Source organism: Miniopterus schreibersii (genome assembly GCF_964146895.1).
Source record: "Miniopterus schreibersii genome assembly, chromosome: 4".
NCBI lineage: Eukaryota > Metazoa > Chordata > Mammalia > Chiroptera > Miniopteridae > Miniopterus > Miniopterus schreibersii.
Window position 1 is genome coordinate 63,397,117 of NC_138105.1, and position 22,428 is coordinate 63,419,544.

Genomic DNA, 22,428 nt, shown 5'->3' on the forward strand with positions numbered 1-22,428 from the left:
TGTAGACAGGGCCCCAGGGGCCATGGGGACTCCCACCACCCTGCTCAATTTTTTCTTCCCCTCATGTGCTGTGTGATCTTAGGCAGGGCTGGGCACTCTCTGATCCAGGGCTTGGCCCACTCTGTGCCTCAGTTCCTGCACCTGACACAAAGGCCATTTAGCCCCCTAAGTTTTCTGATCCCCAGAGCCAGTACCACCTTCAGTGACATGGGGGGGCGTCTCCCTGACCCTTTGTGACAGCCCAGCACCCCCATCGTAGATGCCATCACCGTGTCTTGCACTCCAAGCCTGGTCAGAGGAGCAGCTGGGGGTGCTGGCCAGTGGGTGGGCACACGTTGGGGCGGGGTGCAGACCGCCCCTTCTCTGCCTGCCTGGCTGCATGCGGCCAGAGGACAATTAGGGGTCACAGGGTTAAATGGTAACCAATCTGCCTATTGAAGGCCTCAGCTCAGGACTCGGCCTTGCCCCATGGTCAGGGCAGGCGGGGTCTCCTGGGGCTGAGGGGTGTGGGGGGCAGGGAGGGTGCAGAGTCAGCACCGCTCGCCACCCTTGCGGGCCCAGCAGTCACAGGGACATACTCCTGTCCTCCCAGATGAAGGAAATGGGTCTTTGCAGATATAATTAGTTAAGATGAGGTCACACTAGAGTAGGGTGGGCCCCAAATCTAAGGACAGGCATCCTTATAAGAAGAGGAGACACACACAGGGATATAGACAGCCATGTGAAGAGAAGGCAGAGGTCAGGGTGATGTTGCCATAAGCCCAGGGACACTGGAGCCCCAAGGAACTGAGAGGGCCAGTAACGACCCTCCCCTGGAGCCTTAGGAGGGAGTGGGAGACCTTGATCTCAGATGTCTGGCCCTGGAACTGTGAGAATGAATCACCGTTTAAGGTCCAGTCTGTTGCTTTCTTCCAGTCTCCCCAGGAAATAATCCAAAACCTGAAGAAGGTTTGGATCCATGACTTGGGGCTTGGCTGGGCACTTTCAGGAAGCCAGGCTGCTCAGCACAGGATATGGGCTGCCTGATCCCCATTAGCTGCATACTCTGCTTTGGGAATTGGTTTGGGTCAAGGGTACCCCTACCGTGCCACCCATGAGGTCGTGGAACTGGGTTCAGGTGGAAAGCCAGGCTGTGCACCTGTGTGCTTGTGTCTAAGCATGGTCTTCCCACAGACATGTATGGATCGCCTGCTACCAGCCCTCAGTCTGGGCACTGGGATAAATCGGTAAAGAAAACAGAAGTCGCCATCACCCTCTGGCAGTGTGGCGGTGGGGGTGTGGGGCCCAGTGGGCTAGGTTGGCACAGCAGCCAAGGGGCCAAGGGCAGGCTGTCTGGGGCCATTATCTTTGAGCCAGAAAGCAAGGGTGTGTCTATGTTTGTGTGTCTGTGTCTGGGTGGACGGGTGTGTCCATGTGTGTATTGGGACACCATATTAGGGTGGGCAGGGCTGTGAGCACATTAGGAGAGTCTGTGTGTCCATAGCCACATAGAGGTCCAGGTGGGGGGCTGTGCCACTGCTCTGATCTGGTGGTTTCTATCTGGGTGGAATTGTCGAGGTGGTGTGCGTGAGTTCTGCTAGTGTCCTGGGGGGCTGTCTGGCATCTCTGTCCAGGCTGGAGTGGCTGGGAGTGGCCGTGTGCCTCACTGCTGTGTCACATTCTCTTTCTGCCCCATGAGGGTCCTCATGGTTACCCTAGCTTCTGCTCTGTTAGGCTGTGCTCCCAAACCCCCACCCCACATAGAGTATGAGCCTATTGCTACAAATGTGGATCTTCTTGGCTTGTGAGGTTCCACCCAAGTAGGCACCTGTCCAGGCTCCAAGCCCCCAACACTAAAGGGCCCCCCACCGCAGAGCAGGCTGGGACTGGCTGCCCCTTCCTTCTGTTCTTCATTTAACCCTCCTCTATGATCAGCTCCATGAATTCTTCCCTGGGATGCAGGTTGGGCTGGGTCCTCTGATAGGGGCTGTGAGACCAGGGGACAACCAGGGGGCTGGGACCCCGACCGAGTGTCTGTTCATGGAGCGTCCTGGTTTTGCTGTCTCTCCCCCATGTCTCTCTGTCTCTTTCCCTTTCTGTATCCCACCGCCCTCCCTACCCCACCCCCACCCCCACCCCCACCCCCACCCCCATCCCCCGCTTTTCCATTGCCCCATAATTCCTACTCAACTGCCACTTTCCTGGGGGCAGCAGGCTGGCCCTGTGCTGACGAGTGTCCTGTGGATGGGTGTGCATAGGTGCTACCCTCTCCCCGCCCTGGTGGCTGCCTCCCTGCTCAGCCATTGGCCTACCTGCCCCCTTCCCATCTCTTCCAATGACTGCTGATGGGTACCTGATTATTGGAAGGGAAGTGGGGCCTGAAGTCACCTCTGGGTTATTCATTTATATGCTGTCACCAAGCAGGGTGGAGCCCAGCCAAGCTGGGGCGCAGATCTCTGGCTATTGGCATTTCATTGGCATCATTATTTGTTACCGTTTACCTAGTGTCCTGGAGGAGGAGGGGCAGGACATGGTGGGTGCCAGCTGTGTGCTTGCCAGGGCTACCCAGCTGGCATTCCTCTCTCCATGTTTCCCTGCAAGAGAATTTCCCAAAGGAAGTAGGGATGTTCTAGGAATGGGGTTCCCCCTCCTGCAGTTGGGAGGTGGGCTTGGGTGGTACCCTGAAGCTACTGGCCACCATCATGGGGCATGCAGTTCCTATTGTCTTGCCCTCGGCCTCGGGTCTGGCAAAGACTTCCTTGGGCGTGCCCAGTGGGAACTCCAGGTCCCGAACCCACTGAGGCCCCTTCCTCTTGACTCCTGGGTGAGGTAGGAAGCAGCCTTGTTCCTTCCTGCTATATCTACTGCTGTTCCATAACAGTGAGGACCTGGTCACCTTGACTGGGACAAGGTGGTGATCTGCCTCCTGGCCTCCCACTTCTGAAGCTGCTGGCGCTGGCTGGGTTTCTGTTCAGAGAACCTGGGCTGGGAGCGACAGGGACCTCACTCCCTCGCCAGGTAGATCTTTCTCATCAGCCCCAACCACTAGGAAAGTCCCTTCCAGTATGTTCTGGGACTGCTTGAGGGCACAGCTACAGGGAAACAGGGCTGGTTCTGAGGAAACCCAGGACAGGATTTTTAATTCCTGGGTGCTGGGCCCTGGGCACAGGGCTTGGCCTAAGGTATCTCCAAGCCAGCAGCCAGGCAGGATCATGAGACTATCATGTTTGGGTTGTGCAGACCTGGAACCTCCATGTGAAATGCCCCAAAGGCAGTGTGAAACATCGGATTAGTAATTGCTGAAGGGGAGGAGGGAGATTCTGGATTTGGGGCTTGCTGACCCTGAAGCATTTGCCTAGAGCCCCTGAGTGCGAAGTGCTTTGGGGCGGGGGTCCCTCCCCAACCTCGTGAGGCTGATGAGGTTGATGCACCCTGCAGTCATTCCAGACTAAGGGACTCTGTCTGGGTTTGAGTCCATCTCAATGGTTTTCTCTCAGTGCCTTTGTTTCCCAGTGTGTGAAGTGGGATCCAGCTTGGATAGTGGTCAGCTCAGAGCCAGGCCTGTGGGTGGGGGGCTCCCTGAATTTGTATGCCATTTGCATGACAGCATGGGACAACCACCTCCCTTCTCTGCTTCACTTCCTATAAGTGTCTCTGCTTATCCCTGTCATGGGTACATCCTCGATGCTTTGCCTGCTGGTATCCTCTGTGGGCCTTTGTTTCCCTAGGACCCATGGCCACCAGCTCTGTCCTGCCACCAAGGTGTTTTCTCCTGCTGCCCCTCCCTGCAGCCATCTTCCTGAAGCCAGGCCTTATACCCTGATTCCCATGAGTTCTTCATCTTCACCTGGACACCCAGGTGCACCCCTGCACACTTCACAGATGGCCCTGGTCACATGCAGGGCTGATGAGAAAAGGAGCGGGTTTGGGAGTCAAGGCCCTACTCCGGAACCTTGCCTTCCGGAAATCCAGAAAAATGTTCCTTTGTGTGTTCGATTCTGTGACTCGTTTCTAGAGCCTTTTATTAATATCTCTGTTGTGGGTATGGGTGCTATGTCTTTTCAGAGAAAAGAGACAAGGCTGATTGGGGAGGGGTGCCCGAACAGACAGATGTTTCTGCCCTGCCCAGAATCACTTCCCCAATTTCCTTCAAGCCCTGCGGGGCCCCTGCAGCATCTGGGTGGAGGAGGCCCTGCCTGGAGTGCTGACAGGAAGCGAAAGGGCCAAGTGGCTGGTGGGGGTGCCCCCAGGGTCAGGTGCACAGGAGGGTGACTCCTGGGAAGGCCCTGAGGTCCCACAGACATTGATTAAGCCCCTACAGTAATCAACACTGCTCTTCCCCATCCTTCAGGGGTCCCAGCTCCCACAGTACTCCTGCTTGCTGGCCATCTCCCTGAATGACTTGAGCCCCAAGGGGCATCTGGATCTCTCTTGGATGTACTGCATCCTTAGCATATAGCACAGATTTGATGTACAGGTGCTCAGTAATGGCTGCACAGTGGACTGTCCTGGTCAAAACCCTGTGGGCTGACCTCTCTCAGTCTCCACCTCTTCTGTGCTGTGTCCTGGGAGTTTCCAGAACAGGAAAAAATCCCCTCAAATTCAAAACCCCCAGGTACCCCCTGGGCCGGCCTTCTGAGTGCCAGAGTCCAGCTACCCTTTGGAGCCGAGAGGCTGCTTTGATGGCTTCCTGATCACATTGCCGACCCCCATGGTGGGTACACTGAGGCCTGAGGTGCAGACGGAAAGTTTCAGACTCCAGGTCCTTTTGCCCCAAATGACCTCCTCCCACAGCCTCACTGAGCCCCATTCTGATTTTACTCATTTGCCCATTTGTCTGGCTATTTGTCCCTGCTCTGAGGTTTCTGTGGGAGGGGGCAAGACCTGGCCTCAGGGCTCAGTTTTGCCATCTCTGGGCCTCATGCTGTTGGGTGAGGAGTGTGTACACTGGACCCTGTACTCCCTGCCTGTTGCACATTGAAAAGTGTGGCTCGAACACTTAGCATTTAGTTGGTATGAACCTGGTTACCCAGGTTGCAGGTAGCCCTCTGCCCACTTCAGTTTCCCTGATCCCAGAGTAGGCACAGGGGACTGTGGGGTACTGCCCTGCAACTATGGGCATTCCTGTGAATGGGGGAGGTTTCTGTGAGGGGCCCCCAGGGACACTGCTCCCAGCCCACCTGGGGCCCTGGCAACAGCTGTGAATGCTGAGTCATCTTGGTTGGGTGACTGTGAAGGGCCTCACCAGTCCCCCATAAAGTGAGGGGTTTTTATCAGTGGGCCAGCAAGGAGCTGCTGGGAGGGGGCATCAGAGGAGGACAGGCTGAAGGTCGGAGAGCCCGAGTGTGCTCTCTCCTCCCTTCATTAGTGGGCTCCTGCTGTATACCAGGGTCTTTGCCTGTACCCAAAGGCCCCAATTGTGCCCTTGGGGGTTCTCATTCCGGTGGGAAGAAAGGAGAGAGACAATAAGAAATCATCCCAAAATAAGTGCACAATCACAGGACTATGACAGGTGGGGGTGCTAGCCCCAGGTTTGGAGGTCAGAGCTGCAGGCCTGAGAGAGGCTGTTTGGAGGAGGGGTACTCCAGGTGGAGGGACCAGCAAATGCAAAGGCCTCAGGGCAGGACTGGGTGTGGGGAGAAGCTAGGAGGCTGGTGTGACTGGAGTAAAGTGAGCATGGGGACAGAAAAGGTGGAGATAATGAGTGGGCTAGCCAGCTTGGAGCCTAGAAGGCTGGAAGTTCAGATTTTCTCTTGAGAGCAATTGAGGGAGCCACAGTTGGCTTCGTAGCAGGGGAGACACGGCCTACTCTTGATGTAAAGATATGAAAGCCCTTTAGACCCTCTGCCTCTGGGAGGCTGCAGGGAGGTGTCATCTACCATCCTGGTTACTCTCAGGTGTTTTGTAGGAACCGGTGAGATAAAAGCCAGCCCACCACCTTCTCTTTGTTTCACTGTAGTTTTACTTTGCTTATGGAAGTTATCACAATGAATCAATTCTTGTCCCAAACCCAAAAGATGTTAAAATAGATGAGATTATACACACCTGTTCACAGCAGCATGATTCACAACAGCCAAAAGGTAGAAATAACCCAAGTGTCTATCAGCTAACACAGATAAACACATGACCCCACTCACACACTGGAATATTACTCAGCCATGGAAAGCAGTGAGGCACTGACACTTGCTACAACATGGACGGACCTTTAACACATGATATGCTCAGTGAGAGAAGCCAGACACAAAAGGCCACATAATGTGTGATTCCATTTATGTGAACTGTCCAGAACAGGCACATCCACAGACACAGAAAGTGGATTAGTGGTTTGCCAGAGGCTGTGGAGGGGTAGAGGGTGATGGAATGTTCTGGAATTTGATAGAGGTGGTGCTTGCACTACATAGTGAATGTACTAAATGGTACTGAATTGTTTACTTTAAATTGGTGAATTCTATGTTATGTGAATTTCACCTCCGTAAATATTTTGTTCAGAAATTCAGGAAAAAGTACATGAGATTCAGTGCTAAAGCTCCTAGGCTGAATCCAGCCCAGCTTGCAGGCTTCCTCACTCCTTCACTGGTCCCTCCTCCCTTCACAGAACCTCTCTGCCCCAGCCTAGGTTCCGGCATAGTCCCCTGCTTCCTGCCCTGTGGTGGTATCTGTCCCTCCTTTCTGACCCTCGGCGGCTCAGGAATGCCCGAGGAGCTCCCGCCGGGCACAGAGGTGATGCCAGTCAGGCCTATCCTGCCCGAGCTGTTTGCAAGCCTGTTTCTGGACGTGGAGACAGACACACTTCTCTGGTTTCCTATAAGCTATATTGGATGGTACAAAAATATGCCCTTTTAAAAAAAACTTCCCATCCTCAGCATTTCTCTGGTTTATCCTTGTTTGCCACAGAGATGGTCGTCATTCTCGGTGGCTCATTGGTCCCTGAACGGTCCCTGAACGCTGGGCACTAGGCAGTTTCTTGGTTTTCAGCCTTCTAAGAACAGCAGCCTCACTCCTGGGGTGCCCCTGTCAGCCCAGTGGCCTCATCTAGAGGTGGGGCCCTGTGGACTTTGGAGCCACCTGGGTGGCGGAAGGGGGCCTGAACAGACACCATTAAGGGGGCAAAGGTCCTCCTGGGGGCCCTGCCTGCTCTTTCTTTACAGCGTGGGCCCCTAAGGGCCAACACTGCCCCGGGCCCCTTTGGCAGGCTGGAAACTGGTCTGGCAGTGTGACCTTCAAAGGGCCCAGCAGTGCCTGGGAAGGAGACCTCTTACGTGCTGGGCCCCAGTAGCGCCCCCACCCCAACATGTCACTTTGTGGATTTTCTAGGGACCATAGTGGCCTTTCCTCCTCTCTCTCAGGCTGGCTGGGCTGGGGAAGGGTTCCCAACTAGAGTGAGCTCTCTGGCTCCAAAGGACCCCTCAGCTCCAGGGTGGGGGCAGGGGTTATCTTGGCCTGGTCAGCAGTATAACCTGCCTGGCTGTGGTGAAAATGTTCAGGTGGTGAAAATGCTCACTGGCCACAAACAAGAATTTCCTGTTTGCCCACCATACCCTTGGGGTTGGGATGGTTACCTCACTTTTCCTCCTGCTTATTCCCCGCCTCCACCTGAGCCTTGAGATCTCCTGGCTTTGTTTCCTCCTTACCTCACTGCCCATTGGCCCCTCCTGGGGGGAATGTCTCCAGTGGGTCCCTAGCACCTCCACTCCCTCCCCTATACCTGCAGGCTGGGCCTACAGCAAGGCTAGTGTCAGGACCTGTGGATTGAGCTCTTTGTGCAAAGTACTCGGAAGGAAACTAGAGCAGAAGAAGGAGTCAGAGGGTGGGGGAGGGTGTGGGGGGTTGTGTGTGGGGGCTCCCTGAGAAGGTGATGTTTGGGCAGGAAGGAGGGACCGACTGACTGTGCAGAGATCTGGGGCACTGCATTCCAGGAGAAGGGAACAGCCAGTGCAAGGCCCTGAGGCGAGACAGGGTGCTTGTTTTCCCAGCAGAGACGGTCCCAAGGGGCTGAGTCAGAGAGAGGTGAAGGCAGGGAGGTGAAGTGAGGTCTTTGGTGGTGGTGCTGTGAGCCATGGAAAACTAGGGCAGGAGGTCTTGCTCAGACTGCCTGGAAAAGCCCCTCTGGCTGTTGAGTGTTGAGGGGGGGTGGGCAGACTGGGCCCCACCCACTCTGAGCCTCAGTTTCTCCTTTGTGAAGTGGTTGGTGCTAGGGAGGGGAGATAGATACATAGTCAGCCTAGCCTTGGTAATTTGGATGGACACCATCACTGGGTTGAACCCCATTCCAGGCAGAGGGGCCAGGGCTGTGTGTGTCCTGGTGACCCCACCAGCAGGTAGAAGAGAAGGGAGCTGTGTACTTAGGGAGTATCTGTGGGTACCTCCAACCCAGGCTTTCATAACCACATCTCATATTCTTGAACTTTTACACCTGTTTCAGAGCTGAACAAACTGAGGCCTGGGAAGGGTCACAGGGCAGGAAGTAAACCCAGCAAGGACATAGTTCGCCCAGTATGGCCCTGGCTTGGGCGTTTCTGGATTTGGGAAAGGATGAGTGTCCCTGTCCTTAGGTGGCACTGAGGAAGGCAGATCCATTTTATTTTATTTTATTTATATGTATCTTTATTGATTTCAGAGAGAGGAAGAGAGATAGAGAGAAACATCAATGATGAGAGTCATCATTGATCAGCTGCCTCCTGCAAGCCCCTGACTGGGGATCAAGCCCGCAACCTGGGCATGTGCCCTGACCAGGAATTGAACTGCGATCTCCTGGATCCTAGGTGGATGCTCAACTGCTGAGCCACGCCTGGCCTGGCTCCAGGTCCATTTAATAAGTGTCTGCTTGGTACCCAATTCTAGACACTGGAGACAAAACATACAAAATCCCTAACATTCTGCTGGGGCTCAAGGACAGGGGCCCAGACCAGGGTATGAATCCATGTGGCTCGAGTGACGGGGATTAGGTTGGGGGGGAGAGGGGATGAGCAAGGAAACCGTCCTCATCAGTAGACATGTTCCAAGTGAGAGCAGAGTATTGAGGAGAGATGGGGTTATGGCTGAGATATCTAAGGGCGAGGGCTTCTCATGGTAGTAGTGGTGATGTTTGGTAGTGGTGATGTTTGGTAGTGGTGACGTTTGAGCTGAGGGGGATCGAGGACAACACACCTGGATGAAGGGGAAGCCAGCTGGGTCAGAGCTGGGAAAGGCATTCCAGGTGGGTGGAACTGCCAGGGCAAAGGCTGGGAGGTGGAACCGTCTGATGGGTTTGAGAAGAAGGTAGTGGTCAGGTGAGAGGTGAGCTGGCATAGGGGCTGGCAGGGGCTGTGAGACCTTGTGGGCTGCAGGGATGGGTATCTTTATAATCAGACAGGAGCCAGAGTAAAACTCTTCCTCAGTGCCTGGCACTTGATCCCAAGGAAATCAGGTCTCGGGGAGGAGAGTGGGGCCCTTATCTTAGCCCTCAGCCCCAAGGAGGAGTTTCTGGAGATTTGGTCCAGTCTCCAGCCTGGGTTTTCAGCCCTGGGTGAGGCAGGTGACTGATTTCAGTGCCTCCTGGTCCACTTTGAGAGGAGCGGGGTTCCAGCCAGAGAATCCAGGTGGGACCAAGACTGGAGTGTGACAAAGGATGTGTTGTAGCCCAGCTGTGTGACTTGAGAGCCTTGTGAGGACAGACATCCTGGCCTAGTGGCCCACAAGGGGGGTCTTGACACCATCCCGAGCTCCCCCATTCCTGTGGCCTGGTGGACAGCCCCATCCAGCTGGCTAGGGTGGGACACACGCCACAGGGGTGCGGAACTTGGGGCCAGAGCCCCATAAAGCTAGGGCAGCCTTTATTGCCCGGCTTTGTTGTCAGCTGCCCATGACACGGCTATTAAAGCTGCCTCATTCACCACACATCCCCTTTATGGCCTCATACTATGCCCTGGCCCCATGAGGGTCTGCCCACCATTTGGCCTAGGGGTTAACAGCCACTCCACCCCCACTGAGCCAGCCACCTCTGTCAAGGAGTTATGGAGCAGCTGGTCTCCACCCTGAACCTCAGTTTCCCACCTGGAATAGGGGGGTCGTGATGGTTCCAAGTGCTAAGGGTGATACTGTTGTATTTATTGCACAATGTCCTCAAAAGGTGGGGAAGCTGAGGCAGGAGGAACACTGAGGTCTTGTGGGGCCTGGGCCTGGGGAAGGGGTTTAGGCAGTGTGGACCCTCCTCCACCTGGGTCAGGATCTCAGAGGAGAACATACTGCCCCTGAATGAGTTTCCACACCGTGACAAATGACCACACACTGGGCAGCTTAAAACAACAATTTGTCCTCTCACATTCTGGAGCCAGAAGTCTGAAATCAAGGTGTCACAGGGCCATGCTTCCTAGAGGTTCTGGGGAGGGTCCTCCTTCCTGCTTCTTCCAGCTTCTGGGGGCTCCCGTGTTCCTGGGTTTGTGGCTGCATCTCCCTAGTCTCTGCCTCTGTCCCCACATGGCTTCTCTGTGTCTGTGTCCTTCCTCTTCTTATAAGGACACTGTCATTGCATTAGAGCCATCTACTCCAGTGTGATCTCATCTTAGCTAATGACATCTGCAAAAGCCCTATTTCAAAATAAGGTCCCCTCCTGAGGTTCTGAGTAGATGTGACACTTGGGGGCACCTGCCAATTCCCCAAGTCCTTCTGACCTCACTCTCTGCCTGGCTAGGTCCACCTTGCAGCTGAGAAATCAGGGTTCACTTAACTAGCATTTATCACACAACTGCTGTATATTCAGCTACCTTCTAGATACTGGCAAGAAAATAGACAAAATTCCTGATGTCCTACAGAGCACACAGATAGGGAACCAGACGTGGGAATTCACACTCCCAGCCAGGGAGGAGGGGAGTGGGGAGGGGACACACATAGGGGTGTCATGTGGGCAGGGAATGGACAGAAGAGGCCTGGCATGAGCACGCCCATGGAAGGTTCACCTGCAGGGCCCACACCTTTCAGGCAAGGGAAAATATGGGCCTCCCTGGATGCCATAAATCAGCGTAGGAATGTAGCCTGCCAGCCTGGACAGGCAGGATGGAAGAGACAAAGGCCTCGACCACCCAGGTCTGGGCTTTTGTCTCTCCCAGCCCTTGTGTTGGAGGCCCCACTTTGACTCCATTACAAAGATGGGGACACTGAGGCCAAGCGAGGGGCAAAATGGCTGAGGAATGGTTGGCCCTGACAACCCCACCTCCCTAGGCCCCAGGATGTCCCTGCCCCAGGAGCTGGGTGTTGGGGCATTCTTGGACCTTAATGGTGAGTTATTCCAGCCCAGCTAGGGCTAACTGGTGGTTTCAAGGTCCCCCACGGTCCTGATCCCTCCGAGTCCAGGCAGCCACAGGGCTGTATTTCCTGGAGCTTAATTTTTGCTGGTCCCACTCCTCAGCCAATTGCTGCCGCCCTGCCCCCACCCACCTCGCTCTCTATCTCTGCTGACTTTCTCCCCTGGTACCTGGAAGGTAATGATCATGGGGCTGGAGGACCCCCTGCCTCCCAAGCCCCAGATGGAGGCTCTTTCCCCTCCAGTGACTGGCGAACCCAGGCAGCCAGTGCCCAGGACCAAGTCTGGGCTGAGAGTCCTCAACAGTCCAGGGCTGCAGTCTCCCACCTTCCTCTCTATGCCTCACAGTGTGCATATGACTCACTGGACAGGGTTGGGATGCATCATGATGGCAATGACCTGGGTGGGTACTATTTGTCTGGGATGAATTGTGTCCCCCCAAATGATGTGTTTAAGCCCTGGCTGGGTAGGTCAGTTGGTTGGAGCGTCATCCCAATACACCAAGGTTGCGGGTTTGATCTCCCATCAGGGTACGTATAAGAAGCAACCAATGAATGCATAAATCAGTGGAACAACAAATCAGTGTTTCTCTCTCTCTCTCTCTCTCTGTGTATCTTTCTATGTGTCTCTTTCTTCCTCTCTCTCTCAAATGTATTTTTTAAAAAGTGATGTGTTTATGACCCAACTCCCAGTCCTCGTGAACAGGACCGTATTTGGAAATTGGGTATTTGCAAATGTCATTAGTTAAGCATTGAGATTAGATGAGGTGGCCCTAAATCCATTGTTAGGTGTCCTGTAAGAAGAGGGGAATTTGGACACAGAGGAGAGCCACATGACAGCAGAGGCAGAGACTGGAGTGATATGGCCACAAGTCCAAGGACTCCTGGAGCTCTCTCCTGGAAGAGGCAGGAGGAACCCTCCCTGGAGCCTCAGGAGGGAGCTTGGCCCTGCCACACCTTGATCTCAGGCTTCTGGCCCCAGAACTGTAGGAGGATAAACGTCTAGCTTGAAGCCATCCTGGGAGACTCGTCCAGATGTCTCTGTCCTCTCTGAGAGTGGGGCTAATTGTCTGCTTGGTGGGGCCTTGGGAGATGCTTGGACTCGGGGGCGGTGCTGGGGCTGGGACCCCCCAGTGCCTGTCCCTGCTGGCAGCTCCTCGGTTGGCCCTCCTTCCAATGGAGACATGGTTCCTGTGCCCAAGCTCTGGCATCAATTAACCAGTCCCCTCCCTGCCCTCACAGCTCTACGAACTGGACGGGGACCCCAAGAGGAAGGAGTTCCTGGATGACTTGTTTAGCTTCATGCAGAAGCGAGGTGAGGCCTGCTTGCTGGGAAGTAGTGGGAAATGGTTACAAGGAAGGGGGAACCCTGTCCGCTGCAGCCTGGAGCAGGTGTGTCAGAGTGGCACTGAGTTTCCTGTGGCTGGAGGCATCCAAGAGGTGTCTGAGGGGGAGACATGGCTGTGCCACGTGGGGTCTGAGGGAAGAGGCACCATCCTGCCATGGGTGTCTGAGGGAGGAGGCACAGCTCAGCCCTGCAAGTCTGATAGGGGAGGCACAGCTATGAGAGTCTAAGGGGAAAGTCCTTGCTGAGGGAAGGAGGTGTTGTCTCAGAGCACCACCCAGAACTGACAGTCCAAGCTTTCTCCCCTGCTGCTGGGATACAAGATACGATGGGGTCCTAGCTTCCCGGATCCTCCTCAGTAGGGTGGGGCTGGCCTCTGTTTAAAGAGTGGGGTTGGATTCACAGTTGGGCAAGTGGGCACTGGGGCAACAGGATGGAAGCTTCCCACGCAGGCTTCAAGCTTTTGTGGCTTAGAGTGCCCACTAGTGCCACAGCCCCTCCCCTGCTCCTATAGGAGCCTTAGTTCCCCTATCTGTAAGATGGGCCACAAACAGTCCCAGCTGTTGGCAATGCCCAAACATAGTGCTGAACTGCGTTTATTGAGCACCAACAGTATACTGTGCCACTGCAGCCCATCCCTTCATTTCCTCCTGGTCTGGGGTGAGATAGATGCCCCACCAGACACAGCCCCACCAGGAAGTGCCTGGGCCTTGGGAACAGTGACGTGAGGAGTGAGAACTGGTCTGAGTGAGTGTCTGGGTGGGGAAACTGAGACCCAGACAATGGAAGTGGGGTGATCCAGGCTCAAATGGGACAAGGGGCAGCCAAGGGGTCCCCAGAGGTCTCCTGCCCAGGGGCCTCACTTCTTAGCTTGGAGCTGCCATATGGAAGGAGACACCAGGTTTGTTCTAGGAATCCCTGCTACACAGTGAGGCTCATTTCTCTGTCCCCTGGACAGCCCCTTTGAAGGATTATTATGATTCTGCTGTTCAGAGAAGGAAACTGAGGCCCAGAGAGGGCACATGGCCTTTGAGCCACAGAGACAGGAAGGGGTGGGGCCAGTGGGGCTGCAGGTCCACTTAGGCCATTGTAGGGGCCTGGCCCCTGTTGCTTTGTTCTGGGCCTCTGCCTGCCCCTCCCTCACCAGTAGCTTCTGTAAACATAGGCCTAGACAGGCCCAGAAGGGAAGGAGATGGAAGGGAAGGGGGCTGCAGCCTCTGAGTTAACCCCTCCTTTGCCGGGATGGAAGAATTCAGACCCAACCCTGGGGTAGGGGCCCCTCTCATGTTATCGAGTTATCGTTCAGCCCAGCCCCAGCCAGGGCTGCTATCCCCTGTGTGGTCAGAGAGATCCCCCCTGCTCTCTTTATCAGCCTGTCCATACTTGCCTGAGCCCCCCTTCCACCCCCTTGCCATGGGGCTCAGAGCTTCCAGGCCTGGAGCCCATCCATTTTACCTAAGACCAGCCACTTGGTGTCCTAGAGGCACTTAGGAGGTACTGTGAGCTGCCGCTGCATGTGAGTGAGGCTGGGGACCCAAGATGTATCAGTCCAGCCCCTTGCCAAACAGGGCTATGAGGGTCTGTGTCCAGCCCTGCCTCCTTCACCAAGATAGGGACTCCTGGAGGGCAGGAGGCAACAAACTTCTATGCATTTCTCAAAACCCAGCTCTAAGGTCTTCTCTTCCCTGCCATCATCTTGGAACCTCCTCCTCTGTAATTGGGAGTCTTTGGGGCTGAGAATCTGTCAGACCCCCTTCACCCTGGACACCCATGTCCTGTATCTCACAAGCTTCTTCCCCTTCACTCCAGACAGAGGGTCACAAAATGAAAGCCTGCACACCACCCTCCTGCTGTTTCCCCGATGACCTCTCCACCCTTTCTTATCGCCCCCACAGCCCTCGCTGCCCACCATCAATGCCTCTCTGTGCTCTCCCAGCCCCCCTCCTTAAATAAACATCCATCCAGGCCCTGCTTGCCTGCCTCTGGCAGAGCCAGCAGGATCTGATTCCTTAATTCCACCCCCCAGGCAGAGCCTAAGTTTGTGTCCAGGCAGAACGGCACTGTGACCAGTGCTGTGACTGCATCTGCTGACTGGGTGTACTGACATTGGTGTTGCTTTTTCTCTCCCTCTTGACCTGAAAATGAAATTGGGATGGGGGTGGTCTGAGGTCCATTTTCCTGTCCCCACTCCAGTTGGTTCTTGATTCATTGGGGATTTTGCAGTGTGGGAAGGGCCGGAAAGCAGTGAAAAGGTGGCGGGAAATGGTTCTGGAATGTCCAGAGGTGGAGGGCGTCGTCCAGTCCCCTGGGCCAGGCAAGCTGGCCCCTCACTTGGACCTTCCTCCATTGGGTCACTTCCTGCAGCTTCCCTTTGCCCATCTCTAAAGGGGGGTAAGCATGACCCTTGGGCTGAGATACAGCTTGTCAGCCTTCACTGTTTATTGAACACTTGCTGTATGCCAGGCTGGGCACTGAGGATCGCATGTGAGCAGGACAGGGCAAGGGGATGCATAGAAAGGTATACCTAGGATTCCACTGCCAGGGAGAGAGATTTGCAGGGGGCCTTCTCTACCCTTGGCCAGGAAGGTGCCAGACAGGCCAAGCTGAGATCTGAAGGCTCTGAGGCTGGGGGATTCTGGGTGAGAGGGGGTATGGTGTGGAGGGTCAGATGGGCACAAGAGGGGAGCAGGCCTATCTGCAAGGGGCATTCCTTCCCTCATTGAGCTAGCCCACAGCCCTTTCTCCCTGGGCTGGTTTACCACCCTGTCTCTGTGGGCTGGCCAACCAACTAGCCCTCCTTGGACTAGCTCACCCCCCCCCCCCGCCCCCCGCTGCCCCAGGCTAGCTTACTACACTATCCCTGGGCTAGCCTACTACCTTCCCCTACCTGGGTTGCCCCACCTCCCTATCTCCTTGGGCTAGCCCACCACCGTGTCTCCCTGGCCTAACCTACCACCCTGCCTCCCTAGGTTAGCCCACCAACTTCCTTTCCCTGGGCTGGTCCACTATCCTGTTTCCCTGGGCTAGCCCACTGCCCCACTCTCTAAGCTGCCAAGTGGATTAACCAAGCTCTCCCTGACTACCCCCCCCCCCCACACACACACACTACAAACACTCCCAGACTGGGAGGAAGCAGGCCTCTGGGAACTCAGGCACAGTTGTTTTGGCAGCTGTTGTGGTTGGTGATGGGAACAGGAATAACAAAGGCCGCATTTCTCATGCTCCTCCCCCAGGTCGGCCCCAACATCTCCCTCTATATCCTTCTCCCTTCAGTTGAGTTCAGCAATGAGCCAGGTCACTGATAAAGAAACGGAGGCAGGCCTTGGCCAGTGTGGATCAGTCAGTTGGGTGTCATCCCATGTACTGAAAAGTTGCTGGTTCAGTTCCTGGTCAGGGCACATGCCCGGGTTGCAGGCTTGATCACCAATAGGGGGCATGCAGGAGGCAGCCAATCGATGTGTCTTGCTCTCACAGTGATATTTCTTTCTCTCTCTCCCTGTCTCCCTTAATCAATAAAAAAATCTTTGAAAAGAAACTGAGGCAGAGCTTTTACCTCAGTGTTGTCTGGAGCAGGGGGTGGGTCTCACCTGGGGTGATCCTGTCCCCAGGAAACACTGGGCAATGTCAGGGACATCTGTGGTTGTCATGACTGGCATCGAGTAGGTGGGCATCAGGGATGCTGCCCAGTATCCCACAATGCCCAGGATGCCCCCAATGACCCACCCTGATGTCCACATAGCTGGGGGGGACCCTGCTCTGAAACTGTGTTTTAACCACAAACTTGGCATCTGCTGCATGTGGGACCCTGACCCTGGCAACAGTACCCTCCTCCCCCACACTTCCCTTCCCTCAGGGACGCCTGTGAACCGGATCCCCATCATGGCCAAGCAGGTGCTTGACCTGTTCATGCTGTATGTGCTGGTAACGGAGAAGGGCGGCCTGGTGGAGGTCATCAATAAGAAGCTGTGGCGTGAGATCACCAAGGGCCTCAACCTGCCTACGTCTATTACCAGTGCTGCCTTCACCCTGCGGACCCAGTGAGTGCTGTGAATGCAAAGGGCCTGGGACAGGAAGGACCACAGAGGCACTGGGCCACATGAGGAGTCTGAATCCTGAGAACCTTGGGGTGGGGCTTTAAGGAAGGTTCTGGCTCTGCGGTTAGTGGAATTCAGTATTAAAAGATTAGTAGGAAGTAGTCATGGGGACAAGTATTGAGACTGGGAACAGCATAAGCAAAAACCTGGCTCTGAGCATTGCCCAGTGATTCTCTGGCAGTGATGTGTGATGGAAGTGGGGAGGTGGTGCCACAGTAGGATTTGCTTTATGCCAAGGGCAGCAGGGAGTCATGGGAGGTGTCCCAGGTGCCACCCTGTCCCTTCTCCCCTTCCCACAGGTACATGAAGTACCTGTACCCCTACGAGTGTGAGAAACGTGGCCTCAGCAACCCCAATGAGCTCCAGGCAGCCATTGACAGCAACCGGCGGGAGGGCCGGCGCCAGAGCTTTGGGAGCTCCCTCTTTGCCTACTCACCAGGTGGTGCCCACAGCATGCTTTCCTCACCCAAGCTGCCAGTGTCCTCCCTGGGCCTGGCCACCAGCACCAACGGCAGCTCCATCACCCCAGCCCCCAAGATCAAGAAAGGTAAAGGGCCACATGAGCCTAGGGACTGATCCCAGCTCAGGCTATATGGCCTTGTGGGGTTGGTACCTTTCCCCCTCTCTGGGTAAACAGGTTGATAAACCCCAAAGATGTCATGGAAGAGGGCAGCAAATCTGGCAATGCTGTGCTCATGGCAAACATTATTAAACCACCACCATTTTTCAAACCCCATGCTCACAGCAGGCAAACATTACTGGTCAATCCATTTTTCCCATCCTGAGCCCATGGCAGACATTGCTAATTAATCACTGTTTTTCTGATCCACAGGAGGCAGACATTGTTAATTGAGCATGCATTTCTTGTAGCACTGGCCCAGCCTTCTGCCTGTGGCTGACACTGTTCATTACCATAGTTTTTTCCAATACCTTGCCCATGACAGACATTATTAGTTGATAACTATATTCTTTTCCCTTTGAGCTTTAGAATTTTTCTCAACACTCTGACCCAGCAGACACCATTGAGAGTATAGTGTGGGTCTATCAAATTCACCCTTTAACCATGGTAGGTGCCCCTGGGTGGCTCAGTGTCCCTTTCTGACCCCAGTTTCCTTATGAGTGAAGTGGAGACAATTATCCCCTATTTGTAGAGTTGTTGGGGGCCTTCAGTGTATAAAATGCTCAACATGTAACAGGCCCAGGTTTGCAGATGCCTGACAGACAACCCCCCATTCCTAGACCCCACCTGTGGCAGACATCACCAGTCAATCACAGCCTTCTCTCCCCGCTGAGCCTGGAATTCTTCCTAATACAGAGCACCAATAGCACATGTGGCAGCGTGGCCTCGAGCCCGCCAGTTCACATGTCTGGGTTCCCATTTCTCATCTACCATACGGGCTATGACTCCCTACTTCCTGGAAGTGGCCTGAGGATCTGAGGTGAACCCCACCAGGCCCTGAAAAATTAGATCTTGCTAATATTAGTCATTCAATCTTCTGTGGGCCTTGGTGTACCTTCCTGGCTTTGGGGAGTTTTAGCTACACCCGTTAATGGTTATTAAGCATCCACATGGGCCAGGCCTCATGCTGGAGCTGGGGAAGATGGTAGCAGGTAAGATAAAGGGGTCTGACCTAGGGGAGTCATAAGAGAGCCTGGAAACAACAGGCAGCAGGCTACAGTAACGGGAAAGCTGGTTGAGGCATTTGAGTGAGACCAAAAGAAGGAGGGCACTACAAAAACTCTAGGGTAGAGGGCCCCAGTAACTGCAAAGGCTGGAATGGGGATGCAGCATGTAGGGGCAACACCTGGCAACCAGAGATTGACACTGGAGAAAGGGTCAGGGGAAGAAGAGACAGTGGGTCCCAGTGGAACCAGTGGGTGGGAATGACGGGGACATTTGTTTTAAGCACAGAAGAGGTGAATGGTTAGGAGCTGGGTCTGGAGTTGGACTGCCTGGGTTCGAATCCCAGCTCAGCCTCTCTCTAGCTCTGTGGACTTGAGGAAGTTATACATTCTCTTTGAGCCTCAGTTTTCTCATCTGGAGATACGAGTAGACTTGTTGTTGATGAAATGGTCCTTTGAGATGGTTCATATTTGAGATAGAAGTTCTTTAGACATGTTCTGAGCCCTTATTGTTATGACTAGTGTTATATATAATATAGTATATGCTATTATAGCATCTATGTAATAGTGATGCAAAATACTACTGTAATACTAGTATATAACTAGTAGTGTTATCAGCAGTATTACCAGTATAATGGCATCTACTGTCAGCCTGCTTTAGGAAGGGTTTTATAGCACTTGTGTCTACTCAAAAACCTAGCTACTTCCCAGGCCTGTGGGTGGCTCAGTTGGTTAGAGCCTCATCCTGTACATGAAGAAGTGGGAGTTCAGTTCCCGGTCAGGGCATATACCTGGGTTGCGGGTCTATCCCCAGTTTGGAAGTATACGGAAGGCAACCAATCAATGTTTCTCTCTCACATCAATTTTTCTCTCTCCCTTCCTCTCTGTAAGCATGTCCTAGTGTGAGGATTAAATAAATAAAAATTTTAAAAACCCCAGCTACTTTCCTGGAGAGGGAATGAGCACCCTATCAGTGGAGGTATTCAAGAGAGTGCTCATTTCTGCGTGGGTGGAAGGCTAGGCCAGGCCACTTCCTGTCCCAGCACCAACTCCTCTTCTCTCCTGTCTAGAGGAGGATTCAGCCATCCCCATCACAGTCCCTGGCCGCCTGCCAGTCTCCCTGGCAGGCCACCCTGTGGTGGCAGCCCAGGCAGTAGCAGTGCAAGCGGCAGCAGCCCAGGCAGCCGTGGCGGCACAGGCAGCTGCCCTGGAGCAGCTTCGGGAGAAGCTGGAGTCTGGGGAGCCTCCGGAAAAGAAGATGGCCCTGGTGGCGGATGAGCAGCAACGGCTCATGCAGCGAGCGCTACAGCAGAACTTCCTTGCTATGACAGCCCAGCTGCCCATGAGCATTCGTATCAACAGCCAAGGTATCAATTCAGTACCTAGACCCTCCATGCTTTCTGCATGTGTAACAAAATGAGGGTCTTGGAGCCAACCTATGTAAAAAGTGCCTATAAATCAACAAGAAAAAATGGCAAACAAATCAATAGAAAAAATGCGCAGTTGTGACTAGTAAATTCCTGTTCAACCCTACTGGTGTGGCTCAGTTGGTTAGATGTTTGGTCAGGGGTGCGTATGGAGGAAACCAATTGATGTTTCTCTCCCTCTCCTTTCCTCTCTAAAAATCAATAAAAACATATCCTTGTGTGAAGATTGGAAAAAGAAAAAGAACAGCTGTTCAACTCCATCTAGATGGGGATCTGCATGTTAACAAGGAGATACCATTTTTCACCCATCAGAGTTTGATAATATCAAATGTTGGTCAGGATGTGGGAGAATGGGTCTTGCTGGTGGGAGTGTAAATAGGTGACAATTTGGCAGTCTTTTAAAAATAGAAAATGTGACTCAGTGATCTACTTGGTATCTACAGCAGAACTAGTGCAAGTGTTCAAGGAAACACAGGTGTCTTCCACTCTCCGAAAGTAGGGAATTCCTATGAAGCCTTTCAAAGTGGTATAATGTGAATTTTCAAAAAGCAGAGGATACCTGTATAGACAAGTTTGCTCATTGCAGTCATTTGCATGATGTTGTAACAGTGAGGCCTTGAAGCGATGTGTGTGTCCATCAGTAAGGAATGAATGAGTCACGTCTGGAAGACTTTGTTAAAAAGAATGACATGATTTGGGTGTGCGACACTGCTTAAGACTTACAATCATGATGAAAGCAAATGTTGGACAAACATATTCTTATTCGATATTTATTATGTCCCGTATGCAGTGGTGGCAGATACAGTACACACCTTTGTGAAGTTTAAAGTCTAGTGGGGACAACAGACGTGAAGCAGATCATTGCACAGATGGGTTTGTGATTCCAAATGGTGGCTTTTCTTCTTCCCACAGCCTCTGAGAGCCGCCAGGACTCAGCTGCAAACTTGACCAGCACCAATGGCAGCAATAGTATTAGCATGTCAGTGGAGATTAACGGGATTATGTATACAGGTAACACCTTAATAACTTCATTCCCCAGGTTAATTTAGGAGTCCCAGGTAACCCCCAGGTCTGGCCTGCATGAGCCCAGCCATTAGAGTGAACAAAGTTCTTCCTTCCTTTGGAGACTTGAGTATATAATCAATATAGTATAATTAGCACAGTGCTCAGCACATAGTAAGTACTTGACACAGTTCTCAGCACGTAGAAAGTACTTAGTACAGTTCTCAGCATGTAGTAAGTACTTAGCATGGTGCTTAGCACATAGTACGTGCTCAAATATACAGTTGACCCTTGAACAACAAGGGTTTGGGCTGCGTGGATCCACTTATACATGCATTTTTTTCAATAAATACTGAAAATGTATTTTCCTGATGATTTTCTTAATAACATTTTCTTTTCTCTAGCTTACTTTATTGTAAGAATTCAGTATATAATACATATAACATACAAAATATGTGTTCATTGACTTTCTGTTATCAGTAAGGCTTCTGGTCAACAATAGGCTATTAGTGGTTAAGTTTTGGGGCGTCAAAAGTTACATTTGGATATTCAACTGTGCAAGGGGTTACTACCTCTCTAACACCTGTGTTGTTCAAGGGTGAACTGTACAAACGATGTTTCAAAATTCCTTGTAAAAAAATGTAGTCAGGCCAGTTGCTCATTAGGCCACCAGGTGGTGCTGGGGACACAGAACAGCTGGGTTGCTGTACAAAGACACCCCCCCCCCCCCCCACACACACACCAGAAAGCAGAGACTAGGATGAGGTGGTAGGTGTCCTAGCGGGTCCCTGGGTAGACTTTGCAAGGGGTCAGTGCTGGGGGGGGCCCCTTGCACCTGTCACATAATCTTTTTTAACTCTCCATGACATGTCTCTCCTCCTGTCCTTGCATTAGGAGTGCTGTTTGCTCAGCCACCAGCCCCCACACCACCCTCAGCTCCCAGCAAAGGCGGTGGTGGCAGCAGCCGGGGAGGAAACAGTGGGACCAGCAGCAGCGTGGGCAGCCAGGCCGGGCCAGCGGGGTTATCTGCACCCCCTACGTCTTCTACCTCAAATAATTCATTGCCTTAACCCAACCACTCCCCACCTGCCACCCCCACCCCAGGAGCTGGTCAGACTGGGCAGGGTGTTGAAAGGTGGGCCAAGCAGGGCCAGGGTGGTGGAAGATACGGGTGGGGAGGGGAGATATCCACAAAGGAGCCACAGCTAACACCAAAAATAGAAGAAAAATATATATACATATATATAAAGAAACTTTAATAAAACAGGGGAAAACCAAGGAACACTTGAATTACTCAGGTTTCAGACATTCAGAGAAATGAATTGTGAGAATAGCTAAGGAAATCAGGAAAGAGAGCGGCAAATATTTCCCAGGGCTTTCCTGCAGCCCTGATGGACTGATTTGGACTGGTGTCTGGTGTCTGTTTTGGACCAGTTGCAATGTAAGGCCAGATCCTGTTTACCTCATATATCCCTGCACTGTGTGTTTTCATTTTTGTCTGTTTTTTTACTTTTTTTTTCCTGTTCATCACCCACTCACCCACTCACCACATCCAGCTCCTTGTTTTGAATGAAACCCCTGAGCCAAGATCAGTTGACTTTTTTTCTTATTGCTTTTGGGAACTTTTTATTATTTTATTTTTTTAAAAGAAATAGTGATATTCAAGTTCTATAGGGTTTTT

The 22,428-nt window shown here is 53.0% G+C and overlaps 1 protein-coding gene across 3 annotated transcripts in view; it reads left to right on the top strand.

Moving 5' to 3' along the window:
• Positions 1-22,160, top strand: part of ARID3A (AT-rich interaction domain 3A) — a 34,915-nt gene extending 12,755 nt beyond the window's left edge. For all 3 annotated transcript variants that reach the window (XM_081136971.1, XM_081136970.1, XM_081136969.1), the window contains exons 4-9: positions 12,499-12,571; positions 16,455-16,638; positions 16,995-17,242; positions 19,389-19,685; positions 20,658-20,756; positions 21,642-22,160. In XM_081136971.1, the coding sequence (XP_080993097.1) occupies positions 12,499-12,571; positions 16,455-16,638; positions 16,995-17,242; positions 19,389-19,685; positions 20,658-20,756; positions 21,642-21,817 (1,077 nt within the window). In that variant the 3' untranslated portion in view covers positions 21,818-22,160. The remainder of the gene's footprint in view (positions 1-12,498; positions 12,572-16,454; positions 16,639-16,994; positions 17,243-19,388; positions 19,686-20,657; positions 20,757-21,641) is intronic.
• The last annotated feature ends 268 nt before the right edge of the window (positions 22,161-22,428 follow it).